The sequence below is a fragment of the Pangasianodon hypophthalmus genome, chromosome 12 (genome assembly GCF_027358585.1).
Source record: "Pangasianodon hypophthalmus isolate fPanHyp1 chromosome 12, fPanHyp1.pri, whole genome shotgun sequence".
NCBI lineage: Eukaryota > Metazoa > Chordata > Actinopteri > Siluriformes > Pangasiidae > Pangasianodon > Pangasianodon hypophthalmus.
This window is the reverse complement of record NC_069721.1, coordinates 2,563,519-2,588,458: the sequence shown is the minus strand read 5'-3', so window position 1 is coordinate 2,588,458 and position 24,940 is coordinate 2,563,519. Positions and strand designations below refer to the sequence as shown.

At 38.7% G+C, this 24,940-nt stretch overlaps 2 protein-coding genes across 6 annotated transcripts; both read right to left on the bottom strand.

The window, feature by feature from the left end:
• Nucleotides 1-186: 186 nt before the first annotated feature.
• Nucleotides 187-16,711, bottom strand: kcnh6b (potassium voltage-gated channel, subfamily H (eag-related), member 6b). Of its 5 annotated transcripts, XM_026947842.3 has the most exons (12): nt 16,599-16,711; nt 14,443-14,604; nt 12,371-12,796; nt 10,128-10,524; nt 8,870-9,069; nt 8,470-8,722; nt 7,525-7,718; nt 7,342-7,447; nt 6,994-7,257; nt 6,592-6,766; nt 2,756-2,954; nt 187-1,156 (listed from the first exon to the last, which is right to left on the bottom strand). In XM_026947842.3, exons 2-12 carry the CDS (start codon nt 14,554-14,556, stop codon nt 818-820), a joined length of 2,667 nt encoding a protein of 888 aa, XP_026803643.3. In that variant the 5' UTR covers nt 14,557-14,604; nt 16,599-16,711; the 3' UTR covers nt 187-817. The 5 variants fall into 5 exon arrangements, with proteins under 5 accessions (XP_026803643.3, XP_034165488.2, XP_053094647.1 ...); XM_034309597.2 differs by lacking the exon at nt 16,599-16,711 and having other exon boundaries at nt 6,592-6,649; nt 14,443-16,123; XM_053238672.1 differs by lacking the exons at nt 2,756-2,954; nt 16,599-16,711 and having other exon boundaries at nt 1,023-1,156; nt 14,443-16,123.
• On the bottom strand, nt 16,209-24,695 carry LOC113547481 (translational activator of cytochrome c oxidase 1). Its single transcript, XM_026947846.3, has 6 exons — nt 24,496-24,695; nt 23,833-24,068; nt 22,297-22,403; nt 21,454-21,587; nt 21,201-21,363; nt 16,209-17,996 (listed from the first exon to the last, which is right to left on the bottom strand). The coding sequence occupies exons 2-6, from the start codon at nt 24,062-24,064 to the stop codon at nt 17,787-17,789; spliced, it is 846 nt and encodes a 281-aa protein (XP_026803647.1). The 5' UTR covers nt 24,065-24,068; nt 24,496-24,695; the 3' UTR covers nt 16,209-17,786.
• Between the last annotated feature and the right edge of the window lie 245 nt (nt 24,696-24,940).

Below are 24,940 nucleotides of genomic sequence, written 5' to 3'. Positions count from 1 at the left end.
AGAAGAAAAAGCGAAAGATTAAGAAAATTAATGAAAGAAGGAAAGAAATTGAAAGAAAGAAAAGGAAAGAAAATAAGCAAATGAAAGAAAGAAAGAAAAAAAATTCAAAAGACAAACGTTTGACTATGTAATTTATTTAATTGAGTAAAATTAAGAAAAGAAACAAAAACAAAATGAAAGAGAACAAAAGAAAGAAAAGGAAACTACGAAAGATTACATTTGAACTCAGTAATATAGCACACTATATTACTAAACTATCTAGCTAGTTAATTTAGTTAGCACACATAACCGATAGCTGCTGTATAATAATTTCACATCAGAAGATCATCAAACCTAAGCAGTCTCAGATTAACAGTGAGGTGTTGAACAAGATTTAAATCTTTGATTTAAAGAAAACTGGGTTTTTATTCTCGTAGATACACACTCTCAGTGCTCCTGTGCTCCAGTTTGTCAAGCTCAGAAGTCCTTTGTAAATTGCCAACACTTTGTTTCAAGCCTAGACTCATCTGATGTTGTTCCCATGTAGTTAGCTGGTTAACCAAGTAGAAAATGGCAGTGGTGGTCTACTTTGCACTTTCTGCACGGATGCAAGCTCAGATACTTTGCAAATTCTTGCATAATGGTTTACCTAGAGGGAATGTTTACCATTCTCTTGCCCCTGGTCCTGGTATTCCCTTCTTTAGCTTGTCCTTACATTCTGATGAAACCCACAGTAATTTGTTCTTCTCAAGCAATGCAATCAAAACCCTGAACACACCCCGCCTCTGCTTATTGATATAAAGAGAAACCCAGAATTCTTGTGTAATCTCAGCTTGCATTAAATTTGTTGATGCAAATTTGTCGAATTTGGAAGTAATTTTTTTTGCAGTCGCTGGTTAATGGCTAAGACAGGGTCGGATACATGTTTCTGGATTTCAGCCAGGGCTAATGAGGAATCTAAATTACCCGGCAGCGAGGAGAACTTCAGAGAAGCGTGAAGCCGTGTTGTATCCATCACACTGGGTGCTGCCTGGAGGATGCGGGTCACAGAGGGCGGTGTCTTTGAGCTCATGTGTCTGGTGCTTTCTTCATTCTTTTCTGTCGCCATCATATGGATGCTGCTCAGCTGTGAATCCAAAGGCTTTGGTGTGAACTCTGAATCAGGTCTGGTCACGCTCTAATAAGGTACAAGCAAGGATTGAAGTTACACATTAAATTCCAAGTAGTAAAAACTGCACCTTTTGTCCAGTGCCTTTTGAAAGTTGAATGGAATCATATCAGCTGGGAACTATGTATTTCTGAAAAGAATAGGTCCATTCTGATGTGATGAAGACTGCTTTGAAATTGAAGAGTCATTCAAAACTGAACTGATAAAAAGCATTCACTTCAAATGACCCTTCAAAACGGTCATTTTTTTAAAGGGACACTTCAGTGGGGACACTTGCTCCTGAGATTAAGTGTGCTGTGTTACATCCCTGGACGTATTTTGATTTACTGGGTCTTCTGTCTCTCCTACATGTTTAGGAACCAGTGAATGCGATTGACATCTTCACAGTAGAAGAACACAGTACAACAGCAAGAGACAATGACACACGTCACATAATACTCAGTTAACAGCCGATACACACTTTTGTCTATTCCAACCTTATCTTTGCTTTGTAATTTATTTTTGCTACTCTCTGGATTTTGTGTAATACGATGTTATTCTACCTTTTGTATTTGATTTTGAGCTACGGTCCCCTCTGAAAGTATTGGAACAGCAAGGCCAATTATTTTATTTTTGCTATACACTGAAGTCTCTTGGGTTTGAGATCAAAAGATGAATAGGAGATGATAGATCAAAATTTCCTGATATTTATCTGATATATCTAGATGTGTTAAACAATTTAGAACATGACACCTTTTGTTTGAATCCACTCATTTTTCAAGTGTTCAAAAATATTGGAACACATGACTGTTGGTGTTTCTTGTTGATTCATTGCATAAACAATTTATACTGCAGGAATGCCATTTCTTTTAGGAATCATGCCCTTTTCTCCTGACTTTGTTTAGATAGGGAGAAAGGAAAGATATTGTTTCGAATAGGGAAGGTACTTTAATGCCAATTCTCTCAGCTTATTTTTGGTATTTTTCTGTTGTCTGTTCTCCTAGATTTATGTTATAATCTTTGCTACCTATTGGAACAATGAGCCTGATATTAACTTAGTTTTTAGAGATTAAAAAGGTTGTAAAAGCCGGTTTTACACTAAACAGAAAAATGGCCACAGCATTACGTATACAAATGTAGGTCAAGCTCAAAAACAAATAATTGTAACAGCCAATGTAGAGCTCTAGTGAGCTCTCTACACTAGGTTTCATGTTTTTATCGCTATTTCAGGTAAAATCACATATTTGATTGCAGCTGGATCAAACATATTCATTCATGCATAGTCTTTTGAATGTCATTTTAAAATGATGTGTTTTCTGTTGCACAATCACAAGAACAAGAATGAAACTGGTGTAAGCATGCACATCTGTTCATGACTAAACTGCAGTTATTGTTCTTGTGATTGTGCAAAAGAAAACATTTTAAAATGACATTCAAAAGGCTATGTATGAATGAATATATTTGATCCCTAAACAGTAGCACCCTTCATGGTTCTCACTATAGACAGTGGAGCCTTTGAAATGAGTAGGGCATAGTCATCATCCTTTCAGAATGGACTGCAGCCAATGCGAGACAAATTATCTTGGTTAATCACAAAACCTGCGAACTTTTTTCAAAGAAGATCTGCACCTGGATCATGGTAGTTCTGCTCTCCAATTGAATGGGGTACAGGTTGTAGAGTACTGGTCCACTAGTTCCATACAGGACTGAGGGGTCTGCGCAGTGGCTACCAGGTGATACAGAGTTGTATGCTGGGGGTACAGGGGTAATCTGTCTCTGGAGGAGCTGAAGAATCACGTTAATGTCTGCAGTCATTCTTGCCTCTAGTCTAAAAGATGAGATATGAAATTGATGCCTTTAGCCAAACTTTGCTCTACCAAGGTAGGCTCACTGGTCCTAAGGGGGTCCCCAGGACTATAATTGAGAACCTCTGGGGAAAATAAATATAATGAGAAGAATGCACCGGCATAACCCTAAGAGGATTCATACAGACGTGGACAAATTTGTTGATACCCTTCCATGAAAAAAGAAGAACCCACAATTTTCTCTGAAATAACTTGAAACTGACAAAAGTAATTGGCATCCATAATAGCTAATTCGTGGATAATTGGTAGCTCTCAATGAGAATTCTGCACCTGTCAACAGGTAGTTTGTCCCACTCTTCCTGAGCAAACCAGCTGTCTCAGGTTTGAAGTGTGCCTTCTCCAAACTGCATGTTTCAGCTACACAGATTCCATAGATGTTTGATAGGATTCAGATCAAGGCCTCATAGAAGGCCACTTCAGAATAGTCCATTGTTTTGTTCTTAGCCATTCTTGGATGCATTTACTGTGGGTTTTGGGTCTTTATCATGTTGGAGGACTCATGACCTGCGACTGAGACAGAGCTTTCACACACTGGGCAGTACGTTCCCTCCAGAATGCCTTGATAGTCTTGAGATTTCATCGTGCCCTGCACAGATTCAAGGCACCCCGTGCCAGACACAGCAAAGTAGACCCAAAACATAACCGAGTCTCCTCCATGTTTCGTAGTAGGTATGGTGTTTTTTTTATTTGAAAGCTTCATTTTTTGTCTGTGAACATAGAGCTGTTGTGACTTGCCAAAAAGCTCCAGTTTTGTCTCATCTGTCCAAAGGACATTCTCCCAGAAGCATTATGGCTTGTCAAAATAAAATTCCAGTCTGGCTTTTTTATGTTTTTCTTTCAGCAGTAGAGTCCTCCTGGGTCTTCTTCCATTGAGCCCACTGTCACTCAAAAAGTGACGGATGGTGCGATCAGACACTGATGTACCTTGACCTTGTGGTTCAGTTGTATCTCTTTGGAAGTTTTCCTTGGCTCTTTGTCTACCTTTTGCACTATCCTTCTGTTCAATCTGGGGATGATTTTCCTCCTGCGACCACATCCAGGGAGGTTGGCTACAGTCCCATGGACCTTAAACTTCTTAATAATATTTGTAACTGTAGTCACAGGAACATCAAGCTGCTTGGAGAAGGTCTTATAGCCTATGCCTTTAACATGCTTGTCTATAATTTTCTTTCTGATCTCCTCAGCAACAGTCTCCTTTGCTTGCTCTGGTCATTGAACATGGACCAGAGCAAGCAAAGGAGACTGTTGCTGAGGAGATCAGAAAGAAAATTATAGATACTAATTAAAGAAAACAGTTAGCTTGAAATATGACTATAATCTGAATATTTATAATCTTTTCTAGGGGTACCAACAAATCTGTCCAGGCCATATTAGAATATCTTTGTAGAATAAGCAATAATTTATTTCTTTTCACACCTTCTTTGCCTTACTCTATGACATACCAAAGGCATGCAGGTATACATGAGACAATTGCTTTTAATTTCATCACTTTTTGAAGCATTGTTTCAATGTGCTGTAAGGGTACCAACAAATCTGTAAACATCTGTATCTAATAATCCACAAGAACTCAAGGAGAAGGTTAGCATTTGCAAATAATAATAATAATAATAATAATTAACTACATTTACGGCATTTGGCAGACGCTCTTATCCAGGGTGACTTACAATTATCTCATTTATACAACTGAGCAGTTGAGGGTTAAGGGACTTGCTCAGGAGCCCAGCAGTGGCAGCTTGGTGGTACTGGGACTTGAACTCTCAACCTTCTGATCAGAAGGCCAACATCTTATAAACGAGATAAAAATTAAAACTTAAACCACTACAGTGGCATAAAGAAAGTGTGGAGGATAAATATGATTTGTTTGCAATTCAAATTTACACAACCATCCAGTGTCATTTGTGAAGGATGGCAACAGATCACTACAAGGGAAACTACATCACTTGGCATAGCATCATTGATAAAGACAATAGCAGCAGCAACAGGATGAATTCTGAACATCACTACTAGTCAGACCTAGCCAAGTCAGTGAGTGGTGCTTCACTTTGCAGCAGCTGAAGGATCCCAAACATTCCAAGCATTAACCATCCCCTCCAAAAGTACTGGAATGGAAAGGCCAATTATTTTTGTTTTTGCTATATACTGAAGACATTTTAGTTTGAGATCAAAAAATGAACATGAGACGATAGATATTATACATCCTAATATGTACATCTGGATGTGTTAAACAACTTAGAACATGGCACCTTTGGTGGCAGACCACACAATTTTTTTTTTGGCAAAAGTATTGCAACAAATAGTCTTAAAGTAAATAACACTTAATATTTGGTTGCATATCCCTTGCTTGCAATAAGTGCATCAAGCTGACGACCCACTGACATCACCATACTCTTGCATTCTTCTTTTTTGATGCTTTTCCAGGCTTGTACTGCAGCTTCTTTCATTTGTTATTTGTTTTTGGGGGTTTCTCCCTTCAGTCTCCTCTTCAGGAGGCAAAATGCATGCTCAATTGGGTTAAGGTCTGGTGATGGACTTGGCCAGTCTAAAACTGTCCATTTTTTTCCCACTGATGAAGTTCTTTGTTGTGTTGGCACTGTGTTTTGGGTCATTGTCTTGCTGCATGCTGAAATTACTCCTAATTAGATTGGATGCATTTCTCTGTAAATTTGCAAACAGAATGTTCTGTAAAAGCAGCCATGCAAGCCCAAGCCATGACACTACCTCCACCATGCTTGACCGACAAGCTCGTATGTTTTGGATCGTGAGCAGATCCTTTCTTTCTCCACACTTTGGCCTTTCCATCACTTTGGTAGAGGTTAATCTTGGTTCCAGAACTTTTGTGGCTCATCTGGGTGATTCTTTGCAAATTCCAATCTGGTGTTCTGATTCTTAGTGCTGATGAGTGGTCTGCATCTTGTGGTTTGGCCTCTATATTTCTGATCTCTAAGTCTTCTAGATTGTGACACCTTCACCCTTGCCCTATAGAGGTTGTTGTTGATGTCACTGACTGTTTGATGTTTGGTTGTTAGTACACCAGTGGTTTCATTCTTTTTCAGGACATTCAAAATTGTTCTATTGGCTATGCCATATGCTCATGCAATGGCTCCGATAGATTTTCCTTTTCTCAGCTTCAAAATGACTTGCTTTTCTTCAATAGACAGCTCTCTGGTCTTCATGATGGTTTATCATTTTTAACAACAAATGCAGTCTTCACAAGCAAAATCCAGGGCTCAAACCAAAAGTAGACATCCAGAGTTATTAACTGTTTAAACAGTCAATCTAACAGGGCAGACCTGGGCAACAAGAAACACATGCCAGTCACATGTTACAGTGTTTTTTTTTTAATTTTTTGAACAAAAAGAATTGGCCTTGCCATTCCAATACTTCAGGAGGGGACTGTATGTCATTTTCAGGGCAAACAGTGCAATGTTCTTAATTATCTATGTGAAAAACTGGACCTAAAATCGTTTAGTACAGAGTCAAAACCAAAACATTTGTCATCTTTTCATTACATACGGACTGCACTGTATGTTTGCATACTATTAACTACACCTCTGTGCTTGCAAATAAATGGGCCAGGAATAAAATTTTTAATTGACCTACCTGTTAAGCTGACTTTGCAGTAACTCGAGTCTGGACTCTAGCTCACTGGGACAGTCTTCTGCAAATGGAGATGGATGATATGAGGCTTGGACAGAAGAGGATCTGTAAGAATGGCCTGCATACTGAGTGGGCCAACGATCTGGCCAGTAATGGTACAATCCAGAAAGATGAGCTCCTACAGTAGGATACGCAGGAATTTGGGGGATTCAGAAATTATTTGATGTTTTTGAGCCTTCTATCAACAAAAGCTCTAACTGTTTTGTGTTCTCATTTACTCAACACAGTACCTCCAGTCAATGATACAAAAAAACTGATCACATGAAAATTTAGATGGTTATTTCTACCAGGTATATTAGAGCAAGGTAAACTACCATAGTGTGCTTAGAGATTTGAAGTCGCTACCTCTGTCCATGCCAGGCTCTATGCCCTTCCCAGATTTGCTGTTCGGTGGAATCACCCGTTGGGCAGACGGAGGATAATCCTGGGGGTCTCCTTCAGGGCTGTATACTTGCCTGTGGGAAAGAGGTGGTTTGTTGATGTTCTCACTAGACTGTGTTCTGGAGGAGCCACAGCTACACAGTTCTTCCCAGTGAGTGTGAGGGCCAGCAAAGCAGGGATGACCCAGGCATGTTTGAACTGAATAGGAATTATCTTGATCCATTCCATCTGTCCAGGATGTATAAAAGGTGTTTTTAACTTAATTAAAAAGTTAAACTAGGTATCCTTTTCTCAATGTGGTTGTCTACTTACCTGGCCTGTTGCGTCTCTCCACTGAGTTTTCATGATGCCTTGGGTGATTAATATGGTAATGGCAGCCATTATCTTCTCTGTGTAGGGTGTGAAGAACCTGATCTACCTGATTATAGACAAAATTTATGTGGATTTTGAACCAAAGCTTTGTATGTTCCACAAAGAGTAATGGTATATGTTTACTTCTCTGAGGTTGAAGGTGATCTCCAGATTCCTCCAGAAGCTTTCAGCAAAGGCTGGGTACATATCCAGTACCTCCAAGAGATCATCTCTCTGGATTTGGTGGAGATCAGAATAGGTGAGTGTCCTTACATCAGCATTGCAGTGGCCAGGTTCTGCGTACAAGTTAATGGGCTCGCCAAAGATATTGTTTTTGCCTGCACATAAGTGCATATGGAATAAATAATTTGGAACTGTCAAATCATACTTAACAACAGTATTATGTACTATGGTGAAGACCTCACTGTTACCCTCCTGACACACTTCTACTGCTGTGGCTTCTCTCACCCTCAACATCTGCCTGGTTTATCGTAATGCTCTACTTCTGCTTGGAGCTTCTGCACTTGTGACTCACTTTCTGCTATTGTGGATAGTCTCCCTAAACAACAACAGGTTATGCTCAAGACTCACCCTTCTTTTAGTGGATAATTCCAACTGGATATGATAGACTTGTACCTAAGAACTGCTGCTGTAATCATAAAACCTTTCCTGTGTTCATCCTAGGACTCTTCTTCAAAATATGCTCATAATAAACATCCTTTCAAAATACTTAGTAATGTTTGTCTTTACTCTTATACACATGCATGCTTTAATGATTTATAATCCCTAGTGAAACCCAGATGAGGGTAGATTCCCTTTCGAGTCTGGCTCCTCTTCCTCATGGTGTCTCAGGGAGCTTTTCCTAGCTACTTTCACCTCTGGCTCACTCATTAGGGATCTGAATTTATATCTGGACTTCTATAAAGCTGGTTTGTGGCAAGGCCTATTGTTAAAAGTGCTATACACATAAAATTGAATTGCAGATTAGAGCATTGCATGTTCTTATATACCGATCTCCAAAATTTTCTCCACTTTTAAGTAAACAAAGAGGGCCAAAACAGATTATGCTACATGGATCATTGTGCTCACCCAGTATAGCAAGCACAACTTCATTGCAGGACACCTGAATTGAGCCATGCGAGATGAAGTACAGGGTATGGAGAATATCGCCGTGATGGTAGAGGGTGTCCCCTGGTGGGGAGTGGGTGGTTTTTAAGCGCATGGCAAGGGCTCTCAGGCAGGCTTTACTGGCCCCTTTGAAGGCCTTGCAGTTCTGTAGCAAGTTGCGATTCAAGTGGAGACATATATCAGCCTGTAGGCATTCAGGAAAACCTTTCAAAACCTACAAGAAGGTCAAGATCAAAAGCATATTTTATCCAAAAATAGCAAGAAATACATATACATCATAATTATCTGTTTGGTCAATTACATGGCTTGTTTAGGTTTACAGATTGTTTGAGTACGTGGTGTTGAGGTGCACCTCCCTTACTGCATTCATATCAATGCCGTTGGTGTAGGACCAAGCATGCTGGAAATACTCCTCCAGCCTCTGCCTCAGGCCTGGTGGTATTTGGTGGAAACGGATGAACTCTTTGACCCTCAGCAACTGTGTGTGGTAGCGTGTGGTTCCAGAATATAGACGCTGTATGATTGCTGAGACATTCCCAAATATGCTGGCATACATGAGGGCTAGAAGATTGGAGAACAACATTAATCTTAAAGTAAAGGTTAACAGCTTAAGGTAAACAAGCATTTGAAACTTCAAATTACAAGGAGCTTTTATTCTTATTTAGTATAAGACAAGGTTATGATAGTTTTGACTTAGAAAGTAGCTTAGAAAGAATTGTAGCAAGGGACTGAAATATTTTATAACAGTACCATATGATTATTCATGGAGCCCACTTCATCATTATGTCAAGTACATAGGATTTTCACCATATGTGCACTGAAATTAAGATTTTTAACCACTCGTTTATTTCATGGATCTCAAACTAGATTGTAGCTTCCACAGTCACTGGGATGACACCTTCAAGGGTACATCCCTTGTATCCTCACAGGTAGTGTACCTTTAAATTTGAACCTCAAGGACCAAAGTTGTACCTTAGAGGATTTATCTGCTTTTTCAATACCTTTGGTGATAATGTAAGAAAATTGTCAGACTTTAGACCAAAATCTATAGGGCATTAGACTGTAACTTTCTAGGTACAAAGTCTTGCCATTGGGATGGTACATTCAAGGGTACATTCCTTGTATTCCTAGGTAGAACTGCCTTTACCCATTTTGACCTCAGGGTCCACAGTTGTACCTTAGAGGGTACAGATACCTCCACGATTTCAGGAAACTAGGGTACTAGACTATAGTTTTCAAGGTATAAACTCTTGTCACCAAGATGGTACCTTCCATGGAACATTCCTTGTGTACTTAGGTAGAGGATACTGGATATAGTGTAACACTAAGTGTACACTACCTTAGACTGTACATTTACCTTTTCTGTACTTTTGGGAACTGATAATATAAGAAAAGCTTTAGACTTGACTCCACAATTTCAGCAAAGTAGGATATTAGACTGTAGCTTTCAAGGTACCAACTCTTGTCACTTGTATAGTACTCTCAATGGTATATCCCTTGTATCCTGAAGCTAGAGGGTCTAGGATGTAATCCCTTTAAATTTGGATCTTTAGGGTGGCAGTTGGAACTGGTAACATAAAAGGAGCTGTTAAGGGTTGAATGTATGTGGAATGACTTACAGCCAATAAGCATGACACAGATGGAGAAGATCTTTTCAGAGTTGGTGTTGGGTGAGACATTCCCAAAACCCACACTAGTCAGGCTGCTGAAAGTGAAGTACAGCGCAGTGACATACATATCTTTTATGGAAGGTCCTGAGTTGGCGTCACTGTCATTATAGTACTTCCCCAGTTGATCAGCCAGGTTATCCAACCAGCCTGTTTTCATATAGGGCCTCTCCACATGGCCAATGGCATACCAGATGCATGCCAGCCAATGAGCTATGAGCACAAACGTACACATGAGCAAGAATAGGACTGCAGCTCCATACTCTGAGTACCGATCTAACTTCCTGGCCACACGGACCAATCGGAGCAGTCGTGCAGTCTTCAGGAGACCAATCAGAGTGGTCGTCGTCTGAAGTTAAACAATAGCAAGCAGTGTTAGAAGGGAAGGATAAACAATATCAAACAATGGATATTTTTTATCAGCTAGTATTTTTCAAATAGTTTGCTGGAAAGATCTTAGCAGGGGTCAACAATTGTGTGTGTATATATATATGTATGTATATATATATATATATATATATATATATATATATATATATATATATATATATATATATATATACACACACACACACACACACACACACACATAATTATATATATATATAATTATATATAAGTATATATGCAACATACGGATGTGGACAAATTTGTTGGTACGCTTCCACGAAAAAAGAAGAACCCTCTGAAAAAAGAAATTTTCTCTGAAATAACTTGAAATTAACAAAAGTAATTGGCATCCATCATTGTTTATTCAATATTTAATAAAAATCAGACTTTGCTTTTGATTTTTGATTCAACAGAATATTTTAAACAATAAAACAAATGAAAATGGCATGGACAAATATGATGGGACCCTTGACCTAATATTTTGTTGCACAACCTTTAGAGTATCTGTAGCTCTCAATGAGACTTCTGCACCTGTCAACAGATAGTTTGTCCTACTCTTCCTGGGCAAACTGCTATCTCAGGTTTGAAGTGTGCCTTCTCCAAACTGCATGGTTCAGCTCCACAGATTCAATAGATGTTTCATAGGATTCAGATCAGGGCTCATAGAAGTCCACTTCAGAATAGTCCATTGTTTTGTTCTTAGCCATTCCTGGATGCTTTTACTGTGGGTTTTGGGTCTCATCATAAAATATGTCAAAATAAAATTCCAGTCTGGCTTTTTTTTGTGTTTTTCTTTCAGCAGTAGAGTCCTCCTGGGTCTTCTTCCATTGAACCCACTCTTGCTCAAAAAGTGATGGATGGTGCAATCAGACACTGATGTACCTTGACCTTGGGGTTCAGTTGTATCTCTTTGGAAGTTTTCCTTGGCTCTTTTTTCTACCCTTTGCACGGGGATGATGTTCCTCTTGTGGCCACATCCAGAGAGATTGGCTACAGTCCCATGGACCTTAAACTTCTTAATAATATTTGTAACTGTAGTCACAGGAACATCAAGCTGCTTGGAGAAGGTCTTATAACCTATGCCTTTAACATGCTTGTCTATAATTTTCTTTCTGATCTCCTCAGCAACTGTCTCCTTTGCTTTCTCTGGTCCATGTTCAATGTGGTACACATGATGACACCAAACAGCAGAATGACTACTCTTCTCCATTTAAATAAGCTGAATGACTGATTACAAGATTGAAGGCATGTGTGATACTAATTAAAGAAAACAGTTAGCTTGAAATATGACTATAATCTGAATATTTATAATCTTTTCTAGGGGTACCAACAAATCTGTCCAGGCCATATTGGAATATCTTTGTAGAATAAGCAATAATTTATCTCTTTTCACACCTTCTTTGCTTTACTCCATGACATACCAAAGGCATGTGGGTATACATGAGACAATTGCTTTTAATTTCATCACTTTTCAGGAGGAATGAAGCATTGTTTCAATGCGCTGTAAGGGTACCAACAATTTTGTCTTCATCTGTATATGCAGCAGCTTCACCAAATAGTCTACTATATTTCATTCTTTCATCTTCAGTAACCAGTGTTGAATAGAAAGCTAGCAAAATTTAATCAGTACAGGACATCTAATGTGAAGTTTTAATGTACTTTAAAAATGTAATGTACTTTAAAAATTTAATGTTCTTCATTTTATTCATGGGCCAAGCAATCTTTGTAGGCAGGCTAAATTTGGGGCCACTGTTAGCCATGTTCAATATCCTTCCACTCCAAAGAGTTTCTAGATGTTTTCTCACCTCGTCGGATCCGGATTTAAAGATGAGCAGGTCAAAAGGAAGGGCAGCCACCATGTCAATAAGAAACCAACCTTTAATGTAGTGGATGGCAATGCGTTTAGGATGTGTTACCACCTCATCGTTATGATTGATGTATGTGGTACGAAAGCTGATCACGATATCCACCATGAACAAAACATCCACGATGGCATCCACAACGTTGAGTGGGTTGCAGGTGTAACCGCAGACATGTTGCTGATTCTCTGCCAGTCTATTAAGCAGGAACGCGGCTGAGTAGGGGGTGAAGATTGCAGTGTAGAGCACTAGCAGCAGGATGACCCAATCCCATGCTGCCTTAAAGGGACTGTAGTGCAGCATGATCCACTTATGAACGTCTGGATTCTGGAGCTGATACTCAGGGAACACATTGGTGCCCAGAGACACTGTCTGTATGAAGGGAGGCATATGCAGAGAGCTTTTATCATGGTATGAGTGCAAATTTACAGTACAACAGGCACCAAAAAGCAGATCATGGGAAAATAATCACAATGTAAATCACACTGTGAAAATTGAATTTGTACAATGGCTAGAAGAATCAGTGTCACCCTTAATAATACACCTTTGTGTATTCAGGTATGCCAGTGATGGAAATTTGGCAAACACATTTGCCATGCCAAGGTTTTTTTTTTTTTTTTTTGATCTTTAGCATAACTAGAATCTCCTTTACATTTACATTTAGCAGATGTCTTGTCCAGACTGACTTACAGAAATGCTTTGTAGTCTCAATCAAAAACATATCCTCATGCTAGTATAGTAAGTCAGGGTCTAAGAAGGAGGAAGTTAGGTTGTGGGTCAAGTAGTAGGGACTGGATCACTGCAAAAAAAAAAAAAAAAAAAAAAAAAAGGGAGTGGACTTCAGCTGACATTATGGATTGATTTGATTGCAATCTCTCTCTGTGGGGATATTTCTGTCCTAATGATCTTTCCACTGGTTCATGTTCATCACACTCCTGTCCCTGTGCATTCAGTCACACCAAACAGGCAGCAATTGATTCCTCAATGAACATCTAGCGCAACATACGTACATGAACATCTGGACCAACATTAGGGACGTAACAAAAAAAACCCAAAACAAAACATTTTGTGGATTGAACAGATAATGTGTTCTCAATCCATCTAGATACAAATACAGATCATCAAAAAAAAGCTTATGGCTCACAGGGCATCTCGTTGAGACTGCAGGTGGGCATCAGGACTGGGATCCAGCAGGACTAATCAAACCATTCCCAATATCAGACTCTATTGGGTGAGTATGAAGCTCTTACTTCCTGCTACCACTCACTTGATATTGCTACTTTTCTCTTCACAATCAATAGTTTACAGCCAATTGTTTGCACTGGTTCTTCTGTACAACATTGTTCTGCTATCCTGTTTAGTTAACGTGCACTGTCCTGTGTATTTATTGTATATTTTACTTTGGTTTAATTTAATTTGAATGTATTTATTTCTGTAAAGCTGCTTTGTGACAATGTCCATTGTTAAAGCACTATACAAATAAAATTTAATAATAATAAAATATATTTTGCACTCATCTGACACAGTTGTGTATCTGTACTATATGAAGCTATGTACTAAGCTACTTTATTATTTATTGCACCACGGTCCTGAAATAACATTTCATCACAATGTATATAAGCTATAAAGATGAATGACAAAAAACTCACTTGACCTGACTTCATCCTTAGTAACTGCCTGGTCAGGATAGCGGTGGTTTAAATTCAGCTAGTAGTTTGCTTGTGTTTTGGGAATTAGAATCAACTAAATTCATTATAAAATATCACAGGCAGTTTTTCCTCATGCTTTCCTGTGTTTCCAGGGGCAGAGTGGTAGGGTTCAATGTTTAATTTTAAAAGGCCACACCCACTTTGCATTTAAATTTGAATACATAGTGTATACAAATATGGATATTTGGATCACTGATACAGATACAAATAGTGGCACTATACATAGGGGCATTACATCCCTAGCTCACATGTCTCTCATTGATCTACTTGGGTGACCTTCTCTGTGATGTTCTGCACGTGTTCCTTCACCTTAGGGATGGCGATGAGCTCGATGTTTTGGGGCGAACCCCTGGAGATGGAACGCCTGGGACGGCTAAAGCTGAGGGAGAAAGCTGGGAAGCGGTTGGCAACTCCACACTTCATCTGGTCAGGGTTAGCAGGTGAGCTCAGCACACCAAACCTGCATAGTCACTTGGTGAGAGGAAGTTAGGAATAAAACAAGATGACAGGAGGTTTGGTAACAAAATTTGGAAAACTGGGTCTTAGGACGTAAATAGCCAGAGCACTATAAACAGAAATGGTTTGAATGGAATGAATTAATTTCCTATTTTAGTGTGTATCAAGGAAAACAAAAATAAAATAAACAGCTGATTCCTTGTTTTCCTGTTTTCATTTTGGAATAAATTTTGCAATGATTCGAAAAAATTGCACAGAGGAAATGCAGTGCACAGGCTAAGCATTTAATCAAAGACATAAGAGAACAAAAATGTTTTCAGCCTGCATTTAAAGGGATAAAATTTGGGAACAGCTGAGGTGCCCTGGGAACTGTTTCCAGCTGTGGGTAATGTAGTGGCTGAAAGCTGTTTCACCATGTTTTGGTGAAGCCTACTGGCCTATTTCCAGCATGTCAGAAATGACGTCCTAAGTCCCTTAGCTCTTTAAAAAAACAAGCAGCAACATTTAACTTGGTCCTGTAGTGGAAGGATCTGGGAATTTCTGTTGTTCCTGGATAATATTCTTGCAGCAGCAGTTGAGTGGGCATCACCTGTCTAATAGTCTTTTAGGGGAAAGCGGTTAAGCGGAAAGTGGCTATTACAACAATCTAGCCTACAGGAAGTGAAGGCATAAATAAGTGTGTAGGTCTTGTTTGAATATGAAATATCTGAATATGGTTATATACTATAACTTTACGTTGATGCGATTGTTGAAAGCTTAGATCTAAATCCAATTCAGTTTTTGACATTTATGCACTAAACTTTAGTGACAAATAAGATTAATTACTTTATCTTCAGAAATGGCTTTATTAGTGTCTGTGATTATAACAATATAAGTGATTATAACAGTGTAATATCAATATCATGATTGTCACAATACACTTTTCCGAGATATTGTGAGCATCATGGTATCTTTTTATAATTTTATTATTACTTTTTAAAAACAATTACAAATCCTGGAATCTTTCAAATTGTAAAATAATGATTTTTTTAAAAACAGATTTCCCCTGTCCTTTTTAAAGTTTATTTATTTTCCTAAACACTGAATTAAATCATCATCACAACAAATGTTTTAAATGTTTATTTAATTTTTTTTTTGCAGTTTGTTAGCAAACCTATATATTGTGATTCATATTGTCTATCATAGAAATGTTTTCATGTATCATGATATATTTTGTCGTCATGCCCACATCTATGCTTTGCCCTGGGAACACTGAGGTAGGGAGTAGATAGGTTGTATCAACACATTGTGGTTTGTTTATTTAGGAAAAACATTTAAATCAGTAGCTAAATGGAAACTAAATGGAAAATTTCTGTCATTATTTACCAGCTTCAGTGGAAGACATTTTTGACTGATATTTTGCGTCAATCCTTCAATATTTTTCCAAACATACGCTGTTCACGAAAAATATGCCATTTGTGTCTTTGGAATTTTATTTTTTTCCATAAATTCTGGAAGCAACTGATTGGATGTTAATGTTTTCTACTATTTTGAAACTTTTTATAATTAATGTAAACATGAGAATGACATTTTTACTTTTTTTTTTTTTACAGAATTATATTTTTTCCCCTTTTTTCCAGTGTTAATTTTTTAGACACTGAATTAAAGTATCATCAAATTAATTTTGTAAATGATTATTTTTAAATATGCCTGATAAACTAGGCTCCATCTACCACTGATTTAAAAAAAAAACAAAAAAATTTGTCAGTTTTAGTTGATGTTTTTATATTGGATATTATTTTATTCTTTCTGTAAATGCTATTTTGTGCATTTTTATTATTTGTCTATTTTAATATTTTTACCACCTTTATTTCTTTAGTTCTGCTTTTACTTTTACTTTAAATGTGTGAATATTAAATACCATATAAAGAAAGTTTATTAAAGGAAAGATCAAAAAACCAAGAAATTCTCTAGTGATCCATCCACCATTAGATTTGAAGAAAGAACCAGGATTAAAGTCTTGCTCTTACCGGAGCGGTGTCGTTTCCTCCGTTTTCTTCTCTTCAGGATTTTAGTGAGTCCTTCATCTTTGTAGACTTGTGTAGTCTTGTTGTGACTGAGTGTCAGCACTGTGGTCCTCACACAGAGTCATTCTCCAAACTGAGAACTGATCAATCACTCACCACAGCGGTGGGAAGCTCATTAACAAATCAAACAGCCAGATGGCTCGATCATTTCACATATCACACTTCACATAACAACAACAAAAACAACAACAAAAAAGACCTAAACTGTCTAGCGTCTAATAAATTAGAGGATAGCAGAAAAGCTATAGTATTGGCACCTGACTAATCAATGTCCACTGCAGCTACAGAGCGGTTATTGTGGCACAGTATTGACTGAGTGGCCAGAAGTGGGTCTGCATTTAGAGCAGGGGATGACCTTTACATTTCACGGCACATAAACAGGCCTGCTTTCATGAGATCTGAATGAAGAAACGCCATCAACAGTCTGTGACTCGGGTGTTTCTGGAGAGATTTAGGGTAGCCTTACAAGCCAGACTTTGTTAAACCTCATCGCTAGTCAGACATAGGAATTTACAAGACGTTATATAGGAAGAAGGTGGAGTTTCAGGCATGGTTTGACTCCATATTGAGCTTTCCCTAGATGGCTAATGGCATAATTTAACAGAAAGAAGCTTTTGACTGACACTGTAAGCCTCCAATTACAGATACCTACCATTTACTGTTTGAGGAAAAAAAAAAAACGTTGAATACTCGTCTGTGTAGCTAATTGAACTGCAATGTTCTGAATCTGAAGATTCTGAAGCTTGAAGCCAGGAAAGTGTACAAAAAGTATCAGATGCTCCATGAGACTACAACAAATGTCAATCAGGTTTGGTATCTGAGGTATGTCCCTTACCTAAGTGTGACACCAAACTGTGCTGAGAAATAGTGATTTAGCTTCAAGATAAACTGTAATTTTTCACAATATTGTTGCAAACATGTTTGTGTGACTAATTTCTTAACAATACTGAAATGAATTTTTTAAATTATAAATATATCTTTATTATGAACACAATTTGCGAGTTTGCACAAATACACACATTTTATATAAGATATTGAGGAAATCACTGACGTAGACCTTTCTCGCACTCATCAAGCTTCAGTCCTTCACTTGTATCTCATGAAACATTCAGCCTCCTCTTCTTTCCTGTCTTACTCCAGTGCCTGAATGTTGTCCCACACTCTGACCACATCTGGGTAATCATTGAGAGCTTCGAGCAGGGTGGCGCTGGAGTCCAGCTGGTCCTGTGGTAGAGCAGCAGGAGTGTTGGAGATGTACTCCATCCCCGCTGACAGGGTGTGAACCCCGAGAGCTTCCAGCGCTGTCCGCACTGCTTTTATCGAGTTCATATCACAGATGAACTGAGGAGGACATGGAAAGGGATTATTATTAAAAAATTATTTTAAAATTTCTTAGACAAATTGCTCCAAATCTAAGACTAATTCACATCAAACGCACATTTCACAGAGCAGATACACTTCCACTTGTTTTCTTGATTAAATTAAAGTGTCCTGTTGCAGCGTTAACACTTACGTTATGTAAAAATGTGTGGATTAGATGACTGACCTATTTGATCTATTTGTCAGTTTGCCAAGTCTGAATCAGAGTGAAACTGATTCTTTTGATTCGACTAACACTGCTTTAACACGGCACAGAATTAAAAGAGGAAAAAAAAAACAACAAAAAAAACTGTGGTCTGAGGGACGTGTAGGGCTGAAACGTCCTCATATTAAATATACAACGCCCAAAAAAGTTAAACAAACTGAAAAACCAAAAAACTTTTGCAAAATAAATGAATAGATAATTATACTCTATATGGCCAAAGGTTTGTGGACACCTTACCATCACACACCTAGGTTCTTTTTGAACGTCCCATTGCAGATTTAGTCCCTCCTTTGTGGTAATAATAGTTTCCACTCCTCTGGGAAAGCTTAACACTAGATTTTGGAGTGTAGCTGTGGGGATTTGTGCTAATCTAGCCACAAGAACATTAGTGAGGTTGAGCACTGATGTTGGGTGAGGAGGCCTGGGGCACAGTTGGCATTCCAGTTCATCTCAAAGGTGTTCAGTGGGGTTGAGATCCAGGCCTTTGTTCAAGCCACCCAAGTTCTTCCACTCCAACCTTGGCAAACCATGTCTTCATGAAGCTCGCTTTGTGCACAGGGGCACTGTCTTGCTGGAACAGGTTTAGGCCTCTTAGTTCCAGTGAAGGGAAATCTTATTGCTATATCATACAAAGACATTCTATACAATTGTGTGCTTCCAACTTTGAGGCAAAAGTTTGGGGAACAACCACATATGGGTGTGATGGTCAGGTGTCCACATACTTTTGGCCATATAGTGTGTAAATAACTTATTTCAAAACATATTATAAACATATTGTAAACATATCCTCCAGGGACTTGTTTGTCCAGCACATTCCACAGATGCTCAGTTGGATTGAGATCTGGGGAATTTGGAGGCCAAGTCAACACCTTGAACTCTTTGTCATGTTCCTCAAACCATTCCTGAACAATTTCTGCAGTGTGGCAGGGTGCATTATTCTGCTGAAAGTGGCCACTGCCATTAGGGAATACCGCTGACATGAAGGGGTGTACTTGGGGCGTTTAGGTAGGTGGTACGTGTCAAAGTAACATCCACATGAATGCCAGGACCCAAGGTTTCCCAGCAGAACATTGCCCAGAGTATCACACTGCCTCCACCGGCTTGCCTTCTTCCCATAGTGCATCCTGGTGCCATCTCTTCCCCAAGAAAGAGACACACACGCACCCGCCCATCCACATGATGTAAAAGAAAACATGATTTATCAGACCAGACCACCTTCTTCCATTGCTCCATGGTTCTCCAGTTCTGATGCTCACTTGTCCATTCTAGACAGTGAGCCTTGGGAGCCCATGACGCTATCGCCAGTTCACCGGTTGTCCTTCCTTGGATGACATTTGGTAGGTACTAACCACTGCATACCAGGAACACCCCACAATACCTGCTGTTTTGGAGATGCTCTGATCCAGGTGTCAAGCCATCACAATTTGGCCCTTGTCAAAGTCGCTCAGATCCTTACGCTTGCACATTTTTCCTGCTTCCAACACATCAACTTCGAGAACTGACTGTTCACTTGCTGCCTAATATATCTCACCCAGTGACAGATGCCATTGTAACGAGATAATCAATGTTATTCACATCACCTGTCAGTGGTTTTAATATTATGGCTGATCAACAAAAAGATTTGTTGTATTTGATTTGTTTAAATGAAAAAGGATAAAAGATGAGAAAAAAAAATCATGTCTAGGTGAATTTTAATCCTGCAAAATTTGCAAACTATTATATACATTTATTAACATGTGTGTGTGTGGGTAGGTGTGTGTGTAGAATTCGGTTATAACTGTTCTTTTATAAAATATTGAACCACAGTAAACATGTCTTTGGGGAAGTAAACAAATCGATGCACCATTTGCTATTTCATATATGTAATGAAAGTCATAAAACATAAAACTGATTGATTATCTTGACATGTCTCTAGAACTTGTTGCAAATTCAACTGATTGGACATTGATTTAGAAAGACACACTGGTGTGTCTAAGATCCCACAATTCACAGTGGATGACATCCCAAAAACCAAGCCATGAAGGCCAAGGAGCTCTCTGTAGACGTCAGTGATCAAATTGTTTCGAGAAACAGATCTGAGCGAGAATATAAAACCATTTCTAAAGCTTTGAATGTTCCCATGGAAGAAGTTTGGAACCACCAGGACTCTTTCCTAAAGCTGGCCTTCCAGTCAATCTCAGTAACCAGAGAGGTGAACAAGAACCCAATGGTCACTCAAACAGAGTTTCAGACATCCTCTGCAGAGACGAGAGAATCTGGTGGAAGGACAACCATCTTAGAAATCCTCCATCAATCAAGCCTTTATGGTAAAATGTCTAGACGGATGGCAGGCACTTGAAGGACTCTCAAAGCATGAGGAAAAAATGTTCTTTGATCTGAAGAGACAATTGACATTCTTGGGCTGAACATCTGGTAAAAATCAGGTACTACTCATCAACTGGTTAATACCATCCACATGATGAAGCATGCTGGTGGAAACACCCTGTTATGGGGACTTATGCTTCTCAGTAGCAGGAACAGGGAGACTGGTCAGAATTGAAGGAAGGATAAATGCAGCCAAATACAGAGAGGTCCTTGAAGAAAACCTGCATCCAAAGCTGTGAACCCCGCAGAACATCTGTGCAGAGCGCTGAAGGGGGCAGATCACAGATTCTATCAGTCCCCATCCAGCCAGATTGGGCTTGAGAGGATGTGCCAGGAAGTACAGGAGAAACTGCCCAAATCCGGGGGTATAAAGACTGTAGAGAATTAGGCAAGAAGACTTGCTGCCAAAGGAGCTTCTACAAAGTACTGAATAAAGACTCTGAATATTTTAATGGCTCCTTTGATTTTTTTTTTTTTTTAAATAAATTTGCAAAAAGTTTTAGAAACTTTTTATCTTTGTCAATAATTATTATTAATGACCAAAAAATATAAATCTCTGTGTTTATTTGCGTTTGGTGATCATATCAGTGTGTAACCTGTAAAATCGGTTTCTCCTCCTCGTCCTCGGTTTCGTGCACGTCTTCAGCTCCCGATTCTATCGCCAGCTCCAGAGCTCTTTCAGTAGAAACTTGGTCTTGGGCCGCCACGATGACGCCTTTTCTCTCGAAATGATGCCGGGCGCCTTCACACATCGCCCCCCTGTGGACAAGTGGAGATTTCACTAAAACTACATTTATCCAGCGTATCCAGCAGGGCATCATTTCGAGTTATGAGAGACTCCACACTGACCCATTTTTCATTAAGATGTGTTTGATGGCTTGGTGTGAGCGTGTGCTGTTGTCTGTCAGAACCTCGATGAGCAGCATGGAACCTCCGGGCCCTCGCGCCTCGTATAGGTACTGAGCGCCAGCTTTTGACTTTTCCTACAGGACAGAAAGAGAAAAATAAGGCAACTAAACTTTTTTTTCTTTTTAATTTATGGTCTTTTCAATACAGTCTTTATTACAACTTATACCACAGCACTGTGTGAATTCTGGATTCTGATTGGTCAGAAGGTGTTGATTCATTTTTCTATAACAGCAGCTCTGACAATAGTGCACATACACTCCCACTAATACATTATCCTTTCTATCAGTCGTATGTAAAGCTGTGACTAAGTTTTTCTACATTTTCAGGACAGAGGAGTTTAAACTTGCAAGACAAGCTCAAATTTTTGTCTTATTAACCTCAAGAAAAAAAAAAGAGAGACTGGTGAGGGAATGACTGTTTATAGCTGCTATAACGTAAGTGAGAACAGGAACTAACTTGATACATGGATGTTCCACAACATTACATGTAACTATAAACAGATTAAAAAGTTTGACGTGTCATTCTTTAATAAATAAAAAAAATACAAGGCTTGCTGTGGTGTACGAGGAAGAAAGCTCTTCACGACATGCTGTTATAGGAAAATAATCAACTTCACAGCAGTAACACGGTAGTTAGTCCGCTTCCTCACACCACCCCGTTGTTGATTATTTGCCTATAACAGCACACTCCTGTCATGTTTTATACTTTACATAACATTCTAATCAGAAGTAAGTCTCAGTAGTTTCCCCCAGAACCTTTTTTTCATTTTATTTTTTCCCTTACCGCTCCTTTAATAGCAGCCTCGATGGTGGCTTTGGGTAGACTTTTATTTCTGCACTGCTCTATAAGCTGAGCCAAAGTGACATTATACTCCGGGTTTGGTCCTCCCTCTAAACACACACACACACACACACACACACACACACAGAGACAGCCATTTATTCATTTATTTATTCGTATCACAATCCATTTCCTAGTTGCTATGTTTCCATTTTTAGTTTACAGAAAATAGGGTCATTTTTTTTGTGATCTAATTTATTTATTTTTTTTTTACTAGTTTCCAACAGATTTCCTACATTACTTACTCATTCACATTAACTGAAAAAAGGCCAAAGTGCATATATAGCGGGTGGATTATTTAGGACATCTGTTAATTCAGGTCCGATGCAATCCCTGACAGTGTGGAATCTATTTAGTCTGAGAAGTCTTCTCACAAGAGACAACATTCTTATAGAATAAAAACAACTGTCATAACATTTATAATTGAAAAATATTAATCTATTTTTAGTTAATATTCCCAGACTTGGAAATGTACCATTATTCATTCTCATGCTTCAAAACTCACCTGCACTTTGCATTAAGCACTAAAGCTCTGAACACTGTTTTAAAAAGCATTTGACACAAAAGTTTTTTTTTTTATTTATTCGAAAGTGTTTGGTAATGATAGCTCCATTTTACTGTAATGGAATTTAATTCTATTTAAATGACATTATTTTAAAATGATTTTATTATTATTTTTTTTATATAAACCAACAGCTCTTTGATTATAGAACATCTTACGCTTCCTTTATCATCCCCCATCGTAGATATTTTAGTTTCAATTTAAAATCATATTTCTTATCCTAAGCACTTGAGTCTTTTTAATCAGTAGTATCGTGCCTTCAATTTTGTCCCGTCTTTTTGTGCTTCTTACTGTTTTTGTCATTTATGGATTGATTTCATTGCTGGTTGAAACAGTAGGATGGTGGTTTAGAGGTTGGCACGTTTGCCTCGCACCTCAGGGGTTGGGGGTCCGAAGCCCACCTCTACCCTGTGTGTGTGGAGTTTACATGTTCTCCCTGTGCTTCGGGGGTTTGTGCTACATTTGTGTGGGCATTTGTGTGTAAATGGGTGTGTGTGTGAGTGTGTGTTTGCTTGTGCTCTTGTCCAGTGTGTCCCCCGCCTTGTACCCCGAGTCCCCTGGGAAATGGCTCCAGACTCCGACCCTGTGTAGGGTAAGTGGTATGGAAGATGGATGGATGGAAAATGGATGGATGGATGGATAAATGGATGGATGCTGTTTGAAACCTAAGCTGAATTTACATATATATTTAATTTCATTCTATATTTGTGTATTTCTACATTATAATGCTATTTTTTTTAACTTGTATTTCCACTTCATATTTTATTCTGTGTATTCTATTACATTTTATTACTGAATCTTTAATATTTGATTGTATAGCACTTTAAGCTACTATATGGCTTATTATTATTATTATTATTATTATTATTATTATTATTAGAAGCAGCAGTGGCGCGTGAGCCATTATTATGCCGCACCTCTCACCGCCACCCTGATCAGCATCGCGTATTTGGCGATCATCCGCGCTCGAGCTGCATCTTTCGGGATCTTGATGTCTTTCACTTTGGACCATTTGTTGTGGCCCGCGCGCAAAACCGGACACACGTGCACCGTCCTGACGCAGACCGGGAGCGCGCTCAGCCGCGGAACCTTCGACAGTTTAGGAGCGCAGCCGGAAAGAAAAGGACGTAACACCGCTCCGGCTGCCATTGCCCTTGAGTTCAGGAACGAGAAACAAAACACAGGAACTGATTAATAAAATGTACTTATTTATAGTCAGGAAGTTGCATTAAGACGTTGTAACCTATTACGTAGATAAGAGAGGTTGTTTTGGTTATTTTTGGACTTTTTATTAAACCGTGTGAAAGCTACAGCGGAGTAATTTGGCCACGTCCCAAACCGAACGCTAGGGTGCTACATAGAAGAGTAAAATACTACACAGCTGTAGTTTAGCAAAGTATTTAGGACACTAGGGGTCTGCAGTTTGGGACGTAGCCGTCGCTCGTGAATTAGATAAATTAGCTTGTACACATTGAAGCTAATAGCTAATTTACAACACAGTACTAAATATCGACTTAAATACTGTATCAGTCTATACAGTAAATCTGAAAAGAGAAAATCTGATTTTATGTTTTACTTACGAAATAATCGCGCTACATTTCCCACCGAGAATATTAAACCTCACGGATATTATGAAGGACCATCCAACCCGAGCCCTGTCTATAGCGACACACTACGTCATTTCCGTTTCGTCTAGGCTTGTCAAAATACAGGGCCCTCCATCCCGTCTTTTTAAAACTATTGTCACTCTTAATGAAATAATCAGCACAAGTGAAAATATCTGAGGTAATATACAGTAAAGCCTTCAATGGAGAGAATAACAGAGCACTAAAGCCCCGCCCACACGTACACGGATATTTAAGACCCCGGTGAACACTATAAAGTGAAGTGGTTCCACCTCACCGCCAGTTCACACACAGGAATATGAATTTTCCGTGTTAGAACTTTTGGTTGGAGTTTTTCCGCCTTATAATCATATATACAATCAATTATTAATCATTATAATCCAATAATAATCTCTTAACA